General features: G+C 46.1%; 1 protein-coding gene across 5 annotated transcripts in view; it reads right to left on the reverse strand.

The window, feature by feature from the left end:
* Nucleotides 1–19,502, reverse strand: part of dennd4a (DENN/MADD domain containing 4A) — a 241,784-nt gene that overhangs the window by 15,741 nt on the left and 206,541 nt on the right. For all 5 annotated transcript variants that reach the window (XM_072470324.1, XM_072470323.1, XM_072470320.1 and 2 more), the window contains 5 exons: nucleotides 17,299–17,515; nucleotides 15,610–15,716; nucleotides 7,007–7,182; nucleotides 5,855–6,022; nucleotides 553–748 (listed from right to left, as the gene is read on the reverse strand). In XM_072470324.1, coding sequence (XP_072326425.1) covers nucleotides 553–748; nucleotides 5,855–6,022; nucleotides 7,007–7,182; nucleotides 15,610–15,716; nucleotides 17,299–17,515 — 864 coding nt within the window. The remainder of the gene's footprint in view (nucleotides 1–552; nucleotides 749–5,854; nucleotides 6,023–7,006; nucleotides 7,183–15,609; nucleotides 15,717–17,298; nucleotides 17,516–19,502) is intronic.

The raw sequence follows: 19,502 nt of genomic DNA on the forward strand, positions 1-19,502 counted from the left end.
GTCTGCCTGGTCAGTCAGGAACCTATCTAATGCAGCCGTAAAAAATATTCATTGACCCTGCCTCCACTGCTCTTGTATTCCTCCTACTTCAGTAACATAATTGACACACTTGGGCCTTCTGCACCTCCTGCTTCAATCTGCAAATACATAAATGATGAAGTAGTGAACATGAATGACCCCTGAACCCTCACCTGCCAGTTCAACCTGCCCCACTGAACTGAGGGACTCTGACTTGCTAATCAAGCATTTTAGGACCGTGTGCCCATAATTATTCAAATACAGACATTTAAAGTTTCCTAAAAATCTATTATTGAAAGGGTAAGGAAACTCCTTTCCGAGTCTGAAGTATTCTACACCATCATATCAGGAGAGTATTGACCGACACTCTGCAGATTAATGTTCTGATTGGCATGGAGCTCCTCGGGCTAGCCACAAACACACAGAAGTGCTTTGGACAAAAAGTAAATGATATCGACATTCCTTTCCCTTCATTGTACCCAATCGATCAACTGGACTTGTACCTTTTTCTCATTCATTCATTTAGTCACATACCGTTGAATCATTCAGATTAGTTGGGAGGCTGCCTGTTGGGACAGCGTGGACGTGTCTCCGAGTACTCGGCTCCTCGGTTATAGAGCCACATCCACCGATGCTTCGCGCGATTGTCTGTCCCAGTGATAGGGACTCATTAATCCCGTGCCATCTCTCTGAAGGTATCCGAATGCATCTTGCTGACAAGGGCTGCTCTCTACGGGCAAAAGAAAACGTTTAGAAAAAGGATAAATTTGCAAATCAAATTCTGAAAAAATTAACTATAGTTGAATCTCAATGAATACATAAATATTACTGTACAAACGTCACTGATCTTTAGAATCAAGGTTTCCAAAAGCATGAATTGGCAAACCTTTCCTCCATATGTGATTTAAATCATTTATTTGGCAATTCAATCTAAATAAAATCAGAAAAGTCACAACAATATAGTTATTTTGTAGACTTCTAAAATCTTCTGTTGTTCCTGGCTAATAATTGGGCATGGATGGATTGTATTTTAATGTCAGTTAACTCATTTCAAACAGATTAATGTGAGGGTGACCAGTTCCATAAAATAAGTGCCCCATACCCCTTGGTTACTAGCACCAGTGCCACCTCCAACCAGAGAGTATCTAACTATTGCACCTTGACATTCAATGAAATTACCATCACTGAATGCCCTATTAGCAACATCCCTGGGGGTTACCATTGATCAGAAACTGATCTGGACTAGCCATATTAATACTGTGGTAACAAGAGCAGATCAAAGGTTAGGAATCCTGCGGCGAATAACGCAACCCCCGGCTCCCCAAAGCCTGTCCACAATTTACAATTCACAAGTCAGGAGTGTGATGGAATACTCTCCACTTGCCTAGACGAGTGCAGCTCCAACAACACTCAAGAAGCTCAACACCATCCAGGAAAAAGTAGCCCACTTGATTGGCATCCCTTCCACAAACATCACTCCCTCCACCACCAACGCACAGTAGCAGCCGTGTGTACCATCTACAAGATGCACTGCAGGGATTCCCCAAGGCGACAACACTTTCCAAACTCACAATCATTGCTATCCGGAAGGACAAGTCAGCAGATACTTGGAAACACCACTACCTAAAGGTTTCCGAGCCATCCTGACTTGGAAATATATCGCCGTTCATTCACTGGCATGGGGTCAAAATCCTGGAACTCCTTCCCTAACAGCACTGTGGGTGTACCTACACCACATGGACTGCAGCGGTTCAAGAAGGCAGCTCACCACCACCTTCTCGAAGGCATTAGGGATGGTCAATGAGTGCTGATCTTGCCAGTGACACCTACATCCTTTGAATTAATACAAAAGTGTGCTTCTCTCCCTTGAAACCTGATAGAGCTTCATTTATGGTGATATTTCAAAGATACCTAATTGATTGGAAATGACTTTGGGATGCCTGAGCTCAGGAAAGATGCTGGACACAAATACATATTTTTCTTCTTCCACATTCTTGCAGTTTTCACCTTTTCCTTCCCCATCAACTAAACTCAGTGATCCTCTCACTAACCAAGCTGAATCCAAACTAAGATGCTCTACTCTGACTGTAAATCTTATGTACTGTACCCATCAAGAAGGTTAGTACACATTCTGAAGGTTAGTGCACATTCTGAAGATTAGTACACATTCAAATAACATTGTTTATCATTCTCTCTCCTCAAGCTACCGTTCCCCTTTCTTTCAAATCTGCTGTCATTGCCCCTCTCCCCAAAGAACCGACCCTCGATACCTTCATCCTTGCAATCTACCATCTCCAACCTCTCTTTCATCTCCAAAGTCCTTGACTGTGTTGTCACCTCCCAAAACTGCATATTTGAATCCCACCCATTAGGTTTCTGCCCTGGTACGTTACATAAAAACTTATCAGTGCCTCAAGCATCATTCTATGTGACAGTGACAAAGGTTAACCATCCATTCTTGCCCGTTTTGACCGGTCTACCGTCGACACAAATGACCACATCACCCTCCTCCAGTCTCTCCGGAACATCATCCACATTCTATTCTTATCCATCTCATTATAGCTGGAGAAAAATCTGAATTGATGTTTATTCCTGGCAACACTCAGCTGTCCTTCACCACCACCTTCCTTTGCACATCCTCTCTACTGAGTAGTACTACATTCCTGTATGCTTCACCCAATGCCTGTGTCTCTGTATTTACATTGCATATTTTATGTTTGCTCTATGTATTTTTCTCATGTACGGAATGATCTGTCTGAACTGTATGCAGTACAATACTTTTCACTATACGTCGGTAGACGTGACAATAAACAAGTCCAAATCCAATCCTCCTAAGTTGCCTGACATCCAGTAGGAGATGAGGAGGAATTTCTTGCAACTAAATATTAGGAATACCGAGCTGTTGCCCCTGGGCCCTGTCACAAACTCCAAGCGTCTCTGTAGCAATTATCTGAGGATGAACCAGACTGCTCACACCCATGGTATATGAATGAGATGCGATTCTGATCACAAATCCGCACCATCGTAAGATTGCCCATTTCCACCTCTGTAACATCACCCTACTCCACCCCTGCCTCAGCTCACCTGTTGCTGAAATGCCTTTGTTACCTCTCAGCCTGACTATTCTAATACCTCCTGACCAACATTGCGTATTCTACCCTCCATAAATTTGATGTCATCGTTATCTGTGTCCTACATTTACAATATGTTCTCTTCATCACCACCCCCGGTGTTCACTGACCTACAATGGCTCCCTGTTAAGCAATAAATCTATTTTAAAAATTTCATCCGTGTTTTCAGCTGCCTCCATATAATCTCAAGTCTCACAAATATTAGCTATCTGCCTTCTGTCAATTCAGGCCTCTTGAGCTTCCCCAATTTTAATCACGCCATCATTGTGCCTTCAGTTGCCTGGATCCCAAACCCCCATATCTCTACTGCTATCTCTTCTTTAAGATGCTCCTTAACATCTACCTCTTTGATCAGATTTTTTAGTCATCTGCCCCAATATGTCCTTCGGTGGCCCCGTGTTATATTTGATTTCATGACATGCCAGTGACGCACCTTGGGACATTTTATCAGGTTAACGGTGCTACATAAATACAAGTTGTTGTTGATCCTGAAAGTAACTTTATATTCAAATGTTATCCACTTTCTGCTTGATTTCCCCTAATATCTACTTTGCTCTGGTTTTCTCGGCATTGCTTTTGTTATTGTTCTCAGGAAAGTTTTTGCAATGCTGAATTGTCACATTTACGACAGAAAGCATTGCCTGTCTCACTTATCTGTCATGCAGCATCACTTAAACATAAGTAATTGTGCAACAGAATTTTCCATTCTTTCCTTGTGAATGCACAAATAACACGGTTCACCAGCACTGGTGATGAAGCTTCTTTGACTAAGCACAAGGTATTTGATTTTCTACAGCAGAGAGGCACTGTGGTGAAACGGGCACGGTCTCCTTGCGTGTACTTCACTGGCAAGTTCACGTCAAAATAAATCAAGTTTAATTAGGCTGCAATCCACAAGCTTTTCCCAGTACTGAGTCATTAAACAGTCAGGCAAAATATGGAACGCACAGGGCTGTGCACGCTCTGGCCACAAGACATCAGCCACCCTCAGTCACAGAAATAGTGTAAAGTTAGGTAGCTTTAAATAAAGTGAATGGCTCCAAGGGTAGAGGTGACCAGGATATTTTTTTAAAATTCAAACTATTACCTGACCCTACCCGTCTACGGCACGGAGGTTCAGCTGGTTCTAGTAAGACAGCATGCACAAGTGGCTCCCAAGCCAAAGATCTTTTAATATTGCATGGGGCACGCTTCAGCATAATCAACGGCGACAGTGTGGAAACAAATTGCCAGCCAAAGTACTTGCAGTTGCTTTTGTTCCTCTCCACTGCTCAGCAGTGAACTAGAAAGCAGTGGCGAGGAAGAGGATAGCACTTTTCAAAACCATTCGCTGAAGAAATTCATTCAGCTTTTTTTCTTACACAATCTCTCTACTTTGTAGGTAAATCAGGTTCATTAGTCATATTAAAGATTAACAATGAAACAAAGGAGAGACTTGCTTTTATATAGCGTCTTTAACACACATTGGAACTCTCACAGTGGGTAGCACTGTTGTTTCGCAGCGCCAGGGTCCCAGGTTCGATTCCCGACTTGAGTGACTGTCTCTGTCTATAGGGGCTAGTTTAGCTCACTGGGCTAAATCGCTGGCTTTTAAAGCAGACCAAGGCAGGCCAGCAGCACGGTTCAATTCCCATACCAGTCTCCCCGAACAGGCGCCGGAATGTGGCGACTAGGGGCTTTTCACAGTAACTTCATTGAAGCCGACTTGTGACAATAAGCGATTTTCATTTCATTTCATTTCATGTGGAGTCTGCACATTCTCCCCGTGTCTGCGTGGGTTTCCTCCGGGCGCTCTGATTTCCTCCCACAGTCCAAAGATGCGCGTGTTAGGTCGATTGGTCACGCTGAATTGTCCCGTAGTGTCTAAAGGTTAGGTGGGTTGCTGGGTTACGGGGAGAGGGTGGAGGTGTGGGCTTAGGTAGGTGTTGTTTCAGGGGCTGGTGTAGACCCGATGGGCCGAATGACCTTCTTCTGCACTGCAAATTCAATGATTCAAAGTGCCTCAAATGAAGTACTTCTGAAATAAGTACTTTTGAAGTTCATTCACTGTTGTAATGTAGGAATCCTGTGCAGAGCAATGTAAAAATAACCATATAGCGTACTTTTGTGATTGAGGGATAGGCATTTGCCAGGACACCAGAGAAAACTCCTCCAATCAAAATTGTGCCATGGGATCTCTGACATCCATCTGAGAGTATGGACAGTGCCTGAGTTTACATCCCATTGAGAGACGACACCCATCAGAGCTTCCCTGGAGTGCCAGTCTCGATGTATCCAAATCCTGGAGTGGGGCTTGAACCCACACATTTCTGATCCAGGTGAGAATGCTATCAACTGGGCTACAGCGGATACAACATTATAATGGGTAATAATTAAGAGCTAAAAGAATTAGGTTTCAAGCTTCACCATCACTGAGCTAGTGTTTTGGCAATCTGATTGGGAGATCAGAATCCCTCAGTGCCTTGCTAACTACTGGCTTTCTGGTGCATCTGAAATAATATGATGCCTACGTGTCTGCTCCTGTGCAAGTGAAAGCAGTTTATCGACATGCAGACGTGTGAAAACACAGTTCACTAACTTTCAGCAACAATATGGCGCAACTGAATCACAAGTTTGATTTCCACTTCACCGAATTTGAAAACCAAGAGGATAAATGAGCACCCTCTGTGTAGCGCACTGATTTCTCAGAGATGCATGACATTTACCCAGGAGTGTCTGGAGCTCCTTGCACTGTAATTCTTGGTGACTGAGGCTTGCTGTCGATCACACCCGGACCAGGTGGGGAGACCATCAAGTTCTTAGTCCCTGGACAAGATGGTCCAGATTGCAAACTCTGCATACTTTCTGTAGATGGAGTGGATTTCAGAAAATACCTAAATAAATTAAAAACATTGAAGTATATCCTCTTTGTTTTTAACATTCTAGGAAATAACCAAATACAAACACTGTATTAAGAAGCCAGTAAAATTACAGTTGGGCCAAGGATCTGATGTTAAAACGCATCAGTTGGGTTGGGCTGAGTAATGCCATCAGTTAAGACTTATGTTGATTCACTGCAACACACGAGCTTCCAGTACAACACCTGGCTCTGAGGCATTTATTCATGGAGCAGTCAGACGGTGTTACCACACTACAACCTTCCCCAAAATACAAAGACCATCATTTCTGGAATGTTGAAGGCTAAAGGCACCTACACTAGATATTGAACAATCTTGTGCCAGGCTGACATTGGCACACCAGGGATTTAAGGCTGGTTATTGATTTAAATATGTATATTTGGCGTTGGGAATGTTGGCAATGCTGTACATACTGCTCATCCCATATGGCCCTTCTTCAGAAAGCGATTTTTACACCTGAGTTGCTTGGTAAACTACCTCAGAGGACATTAAAATCTAACGTGAACCAGACTGGGTAAAACTGGCAGCTTTCCTTCCTTGAGGGACATTAAAAGATCCTGTAAGCAAAAGATCTCCAAACCTATGTTATTAGAATTATCCTCCTGAACATGTTGGTCTCAGTGAAGGTTTCCGACCACGAAGGTTTCAAACCCTCCCTTTTGCTAAGTATAGGTCGTAAACCAAACTCTCACTGAACATCGCAAGACTTCCAAACTAGGAAATGCTGGGACGAATGCTTTTCTTTCTGCACTCTGTTCCAAATGAGTTAAGGGGCCTGCGGAGAGGTGGGTGATCTGAAACTTTCTACAACTGGCAGGAAGGGGGAATGATTTTTGGATTCCGGGACAAGAAAGCGAATAAACAGAAAATATTCCCAACTTCCCAAACACCCAAGGAAAAGAAGAATTAATGAGACGTACTTTGCTCCTTCACATTTTATATCAGCATGCAACTAATTACCTGCCAGGGCCTCGTAGATCTCGAATTTCAATACCCAGGAAAGGAAGGAACAGATTGCCACAGAATGGACATGTCGTGTTGAGATTGGAGTCATCTGCTGTCCAGCCAGCCATTATTTCCTCATCATACACGAGTGAGTCGCAAGTTCGACATCGAGAACAGCTGGAGATAAGAATCTGAAACATGGACAATAAGCATGTTTTTCTTTAACTCTGTTTCAAAGAAGCTGACAAAGGCTGTCAAATTCACAACAATCCTGATATGATGGAATTAAGTTGAATAGAACAATGCCAAAATGAAATGCTGGTCCTGTTATCACCACGTACTGCGATAATTCTCATACACATGGCCCATCTAAAGTTACGTTTCTGTTAAACAAACAAGAGTCTCAAACAGAAAGTCTTGATTCAACAACAATCGTTTTTCCCCAATTGAATGAAACTTACTATTTCTCTTAACTATTTCCTCTTATGAACGCTAATTTTTCACTATAGAAAGTACTTTCCCCTCTTTACTCTTGCTCTATTGTCTAAATTACAAACATTGTCTCGGATATGAAAGACAGGTCAAGAATCTTTATCTGAAACCCTCGGGGCCCATTGAGTTTCAGATTTCATATAATTTTGGTTTTCGGGTACTACTTATAGCAGGCATTGTCAAAGTCGAGGGCGCTCCCGATTGCGTAAATCCGCACGCAACAACTGCAGCAGCCGGCTATTCATAATGCCGCCTGCAATCGGCCTTCAAAATGGCCCCAAACATATAAAAAGAATGCGGCCACACTGCGCATGCGTGCCCGATCATCGGCAGAACGGATTTAAGTAATAATGTTTAAGTCAGGGTTAATGTGCATGTATGCGAATACATGGCGTATGGCAAATAAGATTAGTGAGTTACAGGGTGTTGTGGCTGTAACGGAGGCCTTGCTCAAAGCAGGACTGGGTCATAAATATTCTGGGTACAAGGCGTTTGGGCAAGTTAGGAAAGGAAGAAAATGGGAAGGGGTGGCAGTATTAAGGTCAGCATTGCAGTGCTGGAGAAAGAGGATGTCCCAGAGGGAACAAGGACAGAATCTATTTGGCTAAAATTGCAGAAAAAAAGGGTGGCAATTACATTAAGGTAAAAGCAAGTTACTGCGGATGCTGGAATCTGAAACAAAAACAGAAAATGCTGGACAATCTCAGCAGGTCTGGCATCACGGGAGAGATTCTCCGACCCCCTGCCGGGTCGGAGAATCGCCGGGGGCTGGCGTGAATCCCGCCCCCGCCGGTTGCCGAATTCTCCGGCACCGGAGATTCGGCGGGGACAGGAATCGCGCCGCGCCGGTTGGCGGGGCCACCCCCCGCGATTCTCCGGCCCGAATGGGCCGAAGTCCCGCTGCTAAAATGCCTGTCCCGCCGGCGTAGATTAAACCACCTACCTTACCGGCGAGACAAGGCGGCGCGGGCGGGCTCCGGGGTCCTGGGGGGGGCGCGGGGCGATCTGGCCCCGGGGGGTGCCCCCATGGTGGCCTGGCCCGCGATCGGGGCCCACCGATCCGCGGGCGGGCCTGTGCCGTGGGGGCACTCTTTTCCTTCCGCCTTCGCCACGGTCTCCACCATGCGGAGGCGGAAGAGACTCCCTCCACAGCGCATGCGCGGGGAAGCCGTGAGCGGCCGCTGACGCTCCCGCGCATGCGCCGCCCGGAGATGTCATTTCCGTGCCAGCTGGCGGGGCACCAAAGGCCTTTTCCGCCAGCTGGCGGGGCGGAAATTACTCCGGCGCCGGCCTAGCCCCTTAAGGTTGGGCCTCGGCCCCCCAAGATGCGGAGGATTCCGCACCTTTGGGGCGGCGCGATGCCCGACTGATTTGTGCCGTTTGTGGTGCCGGTCGGTGGACATTGCGCCGATACCGGAGAATTTCGCCCCACATGAGTGCTGGTTTAGCTCAGTGGGCTAGACAGCTGGTTTGTGATGCAGAACAAGGCCAGCAGCGCGGGGTCAATGCCCGGACCGGTTGAGATTTCTGAATTCTCCCTCAGTGCACCCGAACCGGCGCCGGAATGTGGCGACTAGGGGCTTTTCACAGTAACTTCACTGCAGTGTTAATGTAAGCCTACTTGTGACAATAAAAAGATTATCATCTGTGGAGAGAGAAGGGAGCTAACGTTTCGAGTCTGGATGACTCTTGTCAAAACAATGACATTGTTCAGTATTATGTATAGGCCACCAACTAGCAGGAAAGATGTAGAAGAACAAATCTGCAAGGAAATTACAGAGCGGTGCAAAAATTATAGAGTAGTCATAATGGGGGGCCTTACTTACCCAAATATAGGCTGGAATAGTAGTGGTGTGAAGGGCAGAGAGGGGCAAGACTTCCTATAGTGTGTTCAGGAAAGTTTTCTGCAGCTGAATGTTTCCAATTTCCAGTCCAACAAGGAAAGGGACATTTAGAACATAGAACATTACAGCGCAGTACAGGCCCTTCGGCCCTCGATGTTGCGCCGACCTGTGAAACCACTTTAAAGCCCATCTACACTATTCCCTTATTGTCCATATGTCTATCCAATGACCATTTGAATTCCCTTAGTGATGGCGAGTCCACTACTGTTGCAGGCAGGGCTTTCCTTATCCTTACTACTCTCTGAGTAAAGAACCTACCTCTGACATCTGTCCTATATCTATCTCCCCTCAATTTAAAGCTATGTCCCCTCGTGCTGGACATCACCATCCGAGGAAAAAGGCTCCCACTGTCCACCCTATCCAATCCTCTGATCATCTTGTATGCCTCAATTAAGTCACCTCTTAACCTTCTTCTTTCTAATGAAAACAGCCTTAAGTCCCTCAGCCTTTCCTCATAAGATCTTCCCTCCATACCAGGCAACATTCTGGTAAATCTCCTCTGCACCCTTTCCAATGCTTCCACATCCTTCCTATAATGCGGCGGCCAGAATTTCTAGGCCTGGTTCTTGGGAATGGGGTGGACCACGTGGATCAAGTGTCAGTAGAGGAACATTTTGGGAACAGAAATCATTGTATTATAATGTTTAGGGTTGCTGCGGAAAATGATAAAGAACAATCACAGTAAAAATAATAAACTGGGAAAGCCAGCTTCAAAGGAGTAAGAAGAGACCTGGGTCGAATAAACCGGAATCAAAGATTGGCAGGAACTCTCTTGGCTGAACAGTGGGCTATCTTCAAGGGCACACTCCCTCGAAAGGGAAAGATATGACAAATAAAGCCAGAGTTCCCTGGATTATGAGAGAGTTAGATAAAGAGAAAAAAGTATGCCTGTGACAGACATCAGATAGAAAATACAATTAAGAACCAGGCTGAATATAGAAGGTTTAGAGAAGAGGTGACAAAGCAAATAACAGAAGTAAAGAGGAAGTATGAAGAGGCTAGCAGCTAACATAAAGGGGAATCCCAAAGTCTTTTGGCATATAAACTAAAAGGGCGGTAAAAGGTGGGGTAGGACCAATTGTGCATCAAAAAAGGGGATTTACAGTTAGACGTAGACATAGAACATACAGTGCTGAAGGAGGCCGTTCGGCCCATCAAGTCTGCACGACCCACTTAAGCCCCCACTTCCACCCTATCCCCGTAACCCAATAAACCCTCCTCACCTTTTTGGTCACTAAGGGCAATTTAGCATGGCCAATTCATCTAACCTGCACGTCTTTGGACTGTGGGAGGAAACCAGAGCACCCGGAGGAAACCCACGCAGCCACGGGGAGAACGTGCAGACTCTGCACAGACAGTGACCCAGCGGGGAATCGAATCTGGGACCCTGGCGCTGTGAAGTCACAGTGCTAACCACTGTGCTACCGTGCTGCCCACGGAGGCTGAGGGCATAGCTGCGATATTAAATTAATACTTTTCATCTGTCTTTACCAAGGAAGATGATGCCATGGAGATGAAGGCCCAGGCCATGGCAAAAGGAGGACGTGAGAGTGGAAATTGCGGAGGCACTGCTTATAATTGTTCAATATTCCTTAGACTCAGGGGTGGTGCCAGAGGACTGGAGAATTGCAAACATTAAGAAGTTCTAACATCTCAAATTTCCCTTCATAACTATTCCCCCTCCCCCTGTGTAGCCAGTCACAAAGCACTGAGACTCAAGTCAGCATCTATGATTCCTGACACTATATTCCTTACCTGAGCACCATCAGACAAGGTACATGCAATTATCCCTTACTTTGCCTGCAAAATATTTAATTTTTCTATCATGACTTCGACTCAGTTTTTATTTCTTTTCCTCCTCCCAAAAGTTCCACAAATTTGTGGCAGGAGTTTTGGCCATTTCTCTGGGATTCTCCTTATACTTTTTCCATATTTCTCCAAATCTTCCTCCCCAACTATCTCCTGCTAAGCCTTTAACAACCTCCTGTAAATCTCTGCCAATGTTTGCTTCTCCCTTTATCTCTCTGTCAGGGTATAGCCTTAGATAATTTGGTACATTTAAGTTGCCCAAAACTCTATCATTCCCCATCATCCTTTTCTCTCCTCAAATGCTCACTCAGATTGAACCAGACATCATCTTAATATCTGGGTCAACGCATCATTGAGCTTCAAGCTACATTTCATTCATCATTAAGACCACATAGTTCCACTTCAACACTAAACATGACATCACAGAGGCTCTTTTGCATAATTTCGCTATCTAAAAACACTTATAAATCTTTTTATTATTACTGTCAGAAGTAGGTTTACATTAACACTGCAATGAAGTTACTGTGAAAATCCCCAAGTCGCCACATTCCGGCGCCTGTTCGGGTACACTGAGGGAGAATTCAGAATGTCCAATTCACCGAATAAGCACATCTTTCGGGACTGTGGGAGGAACCCGGAGCACCCGGAGGAAACCCACGCAGACACGGGGAGAGCGTGCAGACTCCGCACAGACAGTGACCCAAGCTGGGAATCGAACCTGGGACCCTGGCGCTGTGCAGCTCGGTGCTAACCACTGTGCTACCGTGCCGTCCTTAATCTCTTCAATACCTACTTCACCAGCCTCCCAGTTGGAACTCCACACAAACTCCAACTCTGGCAGCATCTGTAGGGAGAGAAAAGAGCTAACATTTCGAGTCCGATGACTCTTTGTCAAAGCTGATAGAGTCCCCCGGGTTCTCACATTTCATCCCGCCAGCCTCCGTATGCAAAGCATAATCCTCCGCCATTTTCGCCAACTCCAGCGCGATGCCACCACCAAACACATCTTCCCTTCACTCCCTCTGTCAGCATTCGCAGAGACCGTTCCCTCCGAGACAATCTAGTCCACTCCTCCACCATACCCAGTACCTCTCCCATCACCCATGGCACCTTCCCATGCAATCGCAGAATGTGTAACACCTGCCCCTTTACCTCTTCCATGCTCAACATCTCAGGCCCAAAACACTCATTCCAGGTTAAGCAGCGTTTCACTTGCATCTCTTCCAATTTGGTCTACTGCATTCGCTGCTCCCAATGTGGTCTCCTCTATATCGGAGAGACCAAACGCAGACTGGGTGATCGCTTTGCTGAGCATCTTTGGTATGTGCGCATTCAGGACCCTGACCTTCCCGTTGCTTGCCATTTTAACACAAGACCCTGCTCCCATGCCCACATGTCTGTTCTTGGCCTGCTGCAATGTTCCAGTGAAGCTCACCGCAAACTGGAGGAACAACATCTCATCTCCCGGTTAGGCACGCTGCAGCCTTCCGACCTGAACAACAAATTCAACAACTTCAGATCAGCTCTACCCCACCTCGACCCATTTGTTTTCATTTCATTTTAAATGTCTTTTACCATTTCTTTCTTTCTTAACATATATTACCCCCCCCCCCAATCTTATCCACCTTTCCTTAACCTTTCTCCTCTGTGCTTCCCCTTCCCCTCCCCCCACATCTACAGTTCATCCTCTGATGTTAGTTTCCCTGCTGTTTGACCTTTCACACCTTTTGTCCTCTCTGGGGACTGCCAGTAACACTCTTTCCCCTTGGTTTCTGTGGCCATTAGCACCCAGTTTCCCTGGGTTACTGTGGCTATAACTCATCTTTCATTCTCACTCCACAGTATAAATATTCCCCACTTTCTCTGTCTGTTAGCTTTGACAAAGAGTCATCGGACTCGAAACGTTCGCTCTTTTCTCTCCCTACAGATGCTGCCAGACCTGCTGAGATTTTCCAGCATTTTCTCTTTCGTTTCAGATTCCAACATCCGCAGTAATTTGCTTTTATCCAGCTGTTTAGCCCACTGTGCAAAACCAGCCCCCATCAAAGTTGGCGCTGATTTGTGCGAACCACATGTTTGAGCCGGCGAGGTTGGATCCCAGGTTCAGTGGATGGGAGGAGAAGGGGGTGGAAGGGATGAGGGATTTGTTTTTGGATTGGCGATTTGTGAGCTTGGAGGAATTGTCGGGGAAATTTGGGCTTTCGCAGGTGGATACGTTTAGGTAATTTCGCGAGAACGATCTTTCCGACATTCCCTGGGGTGCCGCTGTCCTGGTTGCTGGAGAAGGTTCTGTCGCTGGCTGGGATGGAGGAGGGGAGTAGCTCAGGGATTTATGCTAGGATTATGGCAGAGGATGCAGTATCTGTGGAGGGAGGGAGTTACGTCTAAGTGGGAGGAGGAGCTGGGATTTGAATTGGAGGATGGGGTGTGGTACGAGGCCCTGTGGAGGGTGAATGCAACATCTTTGTGTGTGAGATTAGGGTTCATACAGTTGAAGGTAATACGTAGGGCCCATTTGACAAAGTCTAGGATGAGCAGGTTGCTTCGGGGAGTGGAGGATGAGTGGGAGTGGTGTGGGGCTCATCGGCTAATCATATGCACATGTTCTGGTCATGCCCTGAGCTCGCAGGGATCGGAGTCTCTCCTTTAGCACCATGTCAGCGATTTTACAAATGGTACTGAAGCCCTGACCTTTAGGGGCTATGTTTGGGGTGTCAAGCCTGCCGGAGCTGCAGATGGGGGAGGGGGCTGATAACCCTGTCCTTCGCCTCGCTGATTACTCGAAGGTGGTTGCTGATAGGGTGGAGGTCAGCTTCTCCATCCAGTGCCTCAGTGTGGCTGGGGGATCTTATGGAGTTTTTCTCGAGGAAGTTAAGTGCACCATGAGGGGGGCAATTGAGGGGTCCACCAGAGATGACAGCCGTTTATTCTGTACTTCAAAGAGCTGCTCACCATTGGTTGCGAGGGAGGGAGGAGAGGAGAGAGCTGGGGGGGGGGGGGTTCCTATTGGGGGTCTTTTGGTTCGGTGGGGGGGGGGGGGTTCCGGGTGGTTTATAATTGTTTGGTTGTTATGTATAAACTTTTAAAAGTTGAATAAAAATATTTGTTTATTTAAAAAGGAAGCTTGGAGAACTACAGTAGAGCTAGTCAAACATGGTTTTATAAATGGGAAATCCTGTTTGACAAAAAAGTTTCTGAGGATGTATCGAGTTGGTAGATTAGGGGGATCCAGTTGATGTAATATATCTGGATTTCCAAATGCAAAAAGGTTAATAGGCAAAATCAAGGCTTCTGGAGCTGTGGTAATATATGAACTTGGATAGAGGATTGATTAAAGGGCAGGAGGTAAAACATGGGATAACGGGGATATTTCCAAGTTGACAAACTGCAACTGGTGGAGTGCAAGGTTCAGTGCTGGAGACATAAGAATGGAAAAGTAGAATAGTTTTAAAAAGGTGTGAAATTTGTAAATGTTGATATTCAGGGATACTTGGCTGAGTTGGTGCAAGGAATGCAGGCAGTTAACATACAAGTACAGAAAGCAATTTGGAAGAAATGGCACATTGACCATTATTGCAAGTGAATTAGAATACAACAATAAAGAAATCTCGTTACAGCTGCACAGGGTTTGAGTAAAACCACATCAGGAACACTGTCGGCCGTTTGATTTCTTATTTGAGAAAGGATACACGGTGGCGCAGTGGTTAGGAGTGCTGTTCCTTACACTCTTTCACTTTTGTGTTTCACTCTCCTGTGTAGAACCTTGTTAATAATAATCTTTATTGTCACAAGCAGGCTTACATTAACACTGTAATGGGGCAGCACGGTGGCGTAAGTGATTAGCACTGCTGCCTCATGGCACCGAAGTCCCAGGTTCGATCCTGGCTCTGGGTCACTGTCCGTGTGGAGTTTGCACATTCTCCCCGTGTTTGCATGGGTTTCGCCCCCACAACCCTGGAGCACCTGGAGGAAACCCACACAGACATGGGGAGAATGTGCAGACTCCACACAGACAGTGACCCAAGCCGGGAACCGAACCTGTAACCGTGGAGCTGTGAAGCAACAGTGCTAACCACTGTGCTACCGTGCTGCCCCTTGGGTTGCTTTATTACATTTTCGCAGTGCTTTTAATGTAAATTGTTCTCCCAATAGGACTGAGGGGCTGTTTAGCACAGGGCTAAATCGCTTGCTTTGAAAGCAGACCAAGGCAGGCCAGCAGCACGGTTCAATTCCCGTACCAGCCTCCCCGAACAAGCGCCGGAATGTGGCGACTAGGGGCTTTTCACAGCAACTTCATTTGAAGCCTACTTGTGACAATAAGCGATTTTCATTTCATTTCATTTTCATTTCAAGCTGTGGTAGTTGAACAGAATCAGTGATAATTGAGACAGGTGTATCATGAACTCAGTTTACCTCAATGGCATAATTCTGGAAGATACTCGTGCTGCTTGCATATTGAGAAGATCCTACATCTGATTTGTCTGCTGAAGGAAAGTTGGAACTTGTTGATTGAACACTGCCTGAAACAACAAATCAGAGCAGTTAAAAAAGCATTTACTAAATTGTCCATTTCACAGATTTTTGGGCTGAGGCTGCACTTTGACTGTCAAACGCTAACGGGAACACTGATCATCCATTAGCCTCGGCTTCACAATTACACCATTTTATAGCTGATCATAGATCGTAGAATTTACAGTGCAGAAGGAGGCCACTAGGCCCATCGGGTCTGCCCCCTAACCAAGACCACCCCTCCACCCTATCCCCGTAACCCAGTAACACCACCCATCCTTTTTGGACACTAAGTGCAATTTATCACGGCCAATCCACCTAACCCGCACATCTTTGGACTGTGGGAGGAAACCGGAGCACCCGGAGGAAACCCACAAAGTCACGGGGACAACGTGCAGACTCCGCACAGACAGTGACCCAAGCCGGAAATCGAACCTGGGACCCTGGAGCTGTGAAGCAACTGTGCTAACCACTGTGCTACCGGCTTGTCTCTCACTTTAACACAACCCAATGATGTCGATTAAAACTATCCCCAATGCCCGGGTTCGAATCCCGGCCTTGGGTCACTGTCCGTGTGGAGTTTGCACATTCTCCCGTGTCTGCATGGGTCTCACCCCCACAACCCAAAGATGTGCTAGTTAGGTGGATTGGATTCACTAAATTGCCCCTTTAATTGGATAAAAAATAATTGGGTGCTCTAAATTTATTTTTAAAAACTGTCCCCAATGAGGGGCAGCACGGTGGCGCAGTGGTAAGCACTGCTGCCTCACGGCGCCGAGGTCCCGGGTTCGATCCCGGCTCTGGGTCACTGTCCGTGTGGAGTTTGCACATTCTCCCCGTGTCTGCGTGGGTCTCACCCCCACAACCCACAGATGTGCAGGGTAGGTGGATTAGCCACACTAAATTGTCCCTTAATTGAAAAAAAATTGAATTGGGTACTCTAAATTTATTTTTTTAAAAGGCAAAAATAACTAACCCCAATGACTGCATCTGTAACAAGAGCGGCACGGTGGCACAGTGGTTAACACTGCTGCCTCTCAGCGCCAGAGTCCTGGGTTCAATTCCGGCCTTGGGGTAACTGTGTGGAGTTTGCACTTTCTCCCCATGTCTGCGTGGGTTTCCTCCAGTTGCTCCGGTTTCCTCCCACAGCCCAAAGATGTGGGGGTTAGGTGGGGTTATGGGGATGGGGCAGTGGAATGGGCCTAGGCAGGGTGATTTTTCGGAGGGTCGGTGCAGATTCGAAGGGCCCGAGGCCTCCTGAACTGTAGCAATTCCATGATTCATTTAGACGTGGTTTTTTTATTGAAAAAAAAATGAGTTTCATTGTACCGATAATTGCCTAATTGGATCAAGCCAGTTTTGCAAGTGTTGTTTTATTAATGAAATAAGGAGAGAATCAGAGACCCCATGAGCTTTATAAAGTTAACCATCCCAACTACCATCAAATAAAATCTTACACTATTATTCAGATCATGCAATTTGCTACATTACTCTGAGAAATTATCTGCAATGTTTATTAAAATGTAAATCCATGCCAATTAGTTTTGGTGATGTCAGCTACAGCATTATTCTGAGGCCCGAGGCTTATCTTACCGATTTGCAGTTGCTGTCGAGGTGCCCCATTATGGTTGCCAGAGCTGTCCAAACTGGTTTGTCTCAGGCCCCATCCTTTGGCCTCACCTGCAGGCATGCTACCGACTTGAGGTGAAGCTCGTCTGTCCAAGTCATCATATAGGTCCTCATTTAAAGAAGCAGCATCAGGGTCCAGTGCTCCAAATGAGGAGATACTATTTCTCTCCGATTGACGTCCCTAAAAATTTAAAGTTGATCAAAAACATTTTCACTTTGTACACAGAATAGAGAGTATGCATTTTCTTGTGCTTTACATTTACAATAAGTCTCAATATCTGCATTTGTTAAAAGGGCTGTATTTGTTAGACTGCAGTACAAGAGTGCGGCGCAGTGGGTCGCACCCTTACTTCTCAGCCAGAAGCTCCGGGTTCAAGTTCCATTCAGGACTTGATGACCACGGAAAGTGCATTCATAACCTGGCCAAACAGGTTGCTTATCAGCCTGTAAATCCTTCCAATATCCTGATGGCAGGCGGTAAGAGCAGGAGAATTTTCTGGTTAGCCATACTGCAAAAGACAAAGGCAAGCTAATGCTGCACTTTGCTCAGCATAACCATGGCTTAACCCAATGGTCCATGGTCACCAACACCCACTTAGGGCCTGGTAACTAAAGGAGGAGGAGTACAACAATGTTATACTATTAGAACATAGAACAGTACAGCACAGTACAGGCCCTTCGGCTCACGATGTTGTGCTGACCATTTATCCCAATCTAAGATCAACCTAACCTACACCCCTTCAATTTACTGCTGTCCATGTGCCTGTCTAAGAGTCGCTTAAATGCCCCTAATGACTCTGACTCCACCACCTCTGCTGACAGTGCATTCCACACACCCACCACTCTCTGTATAAAGAACCTACCTCTGACATCTCCCCTATACCTTCCTCCAATCACCTTAAAATTATGTCCCCTCGTGACAGCCATTTCCACCCTGGGGAAAAGTCTCTGGCTATCCACTCTATCCATGCCTCTCATCACCTTGTATACCTCTATCACGTCACCTCTCTTCCTTCTTCGCTCCAGTGAGAAAAGCCCTAGCTCCCTCAACCTTTCTTCATAAGACATGCCCTCCAGTCCAGGCAGCATCCTGGTAAATCTCCTCTGTACCCTCTCCAAAGCATCCGCATCCTTCCTATAATGAGGCGACCAGAACTGGACACAATATTCCAAGTGTGGTCTAACCAGGGTTTTATAAAAAGCTGCAACAAAACCTCACGGCTCTTAAACTCAATCCCCCTATTAATGAAAGCCAACGCACCATAGGCCTTCTAACAACCCTACCAACCTGGGTGGCAACTTTGAGGGATCAATGTACGTGGACCCCAAGATCCCTCTGTTCTTCCATACTTCCAAGAATCCTGCCTTTAACCCTGTATTCAGCTTCAAACTGGACTTTCCAAAATGAATCACTTCACATTTATCTAGGTTGAACTCCACCTGCCACTTCTCAGCCCAGCTCTGCATCTTACACAAAGAAATGAGTTCAGAAAACACACACAGAAAACTCTTCTGAAGATGGTTTGAACCTATAACTGTAGGAGCCCGTTTTGACGTGTAAAATTCAGACAAAAGGCAGACCATTCGCCCCATCGTGCCTATGACGGCTACAGAATCATAGAATCCCTATAGTGCAGAAGGAGGTCACTCGGCCCAGCGAGCCCTCTGAAAGAGCACCCCACCAAGGCCCACATTATCCTTGTAACTCCAACTAGAGCCAATTTAGTATCGTAAATCCACCTAACCTGCTCATCTTTGGACTGTGGGAAGAAACTGGAGCACCCGCAGGGGACCACGCAGACACGGGGAGAAAGTCGGAATTGAACAGATTTTGGAAAAGAGTAAAAACAACAGGGTTGTGGCGATGGGAGACTTCAACTTCCCCAATATTGACTGGGACTCACTTAGTGCCAGGGGCTTAGACGGGGCGGAGTTTGTAAGGAGCATCCAGGAGGGCTTCTTAAAACAATATGTAGACAGTCCAACTAGGGAAGGGGCGGTACTGGACCTGATATTGGGGAATGAGCCTGGCCAGGTGGTAGATGTTTCAGTAGGGGAGCATTTCGGTAACAGTGACCACAATTCAGTAAGTTTTAAAGTACTGGTGGACAAGGATAAGAGTGGTCCGAGGATGAATGTGCTAAATTGGGGGAAGGCTAATTATAACA

This window comes from Scyliorhinus torazame, chromosome 12 (assembly GCF_047496885.1).
Source record: "Scyliorhinus torazame isolate Kashiwa2021f chromosome 12, sScyTor2.1, whole genome shotgun sequence".
Classification (NCBI taxonomy): domain Eukaryota; kingdom Metazoa; phylum Chordata; class Chondrichthyes; order Carcharhiniformes; family Scyliorhinidae; genus Scyliorhinus; species Scyliorhinus torazame.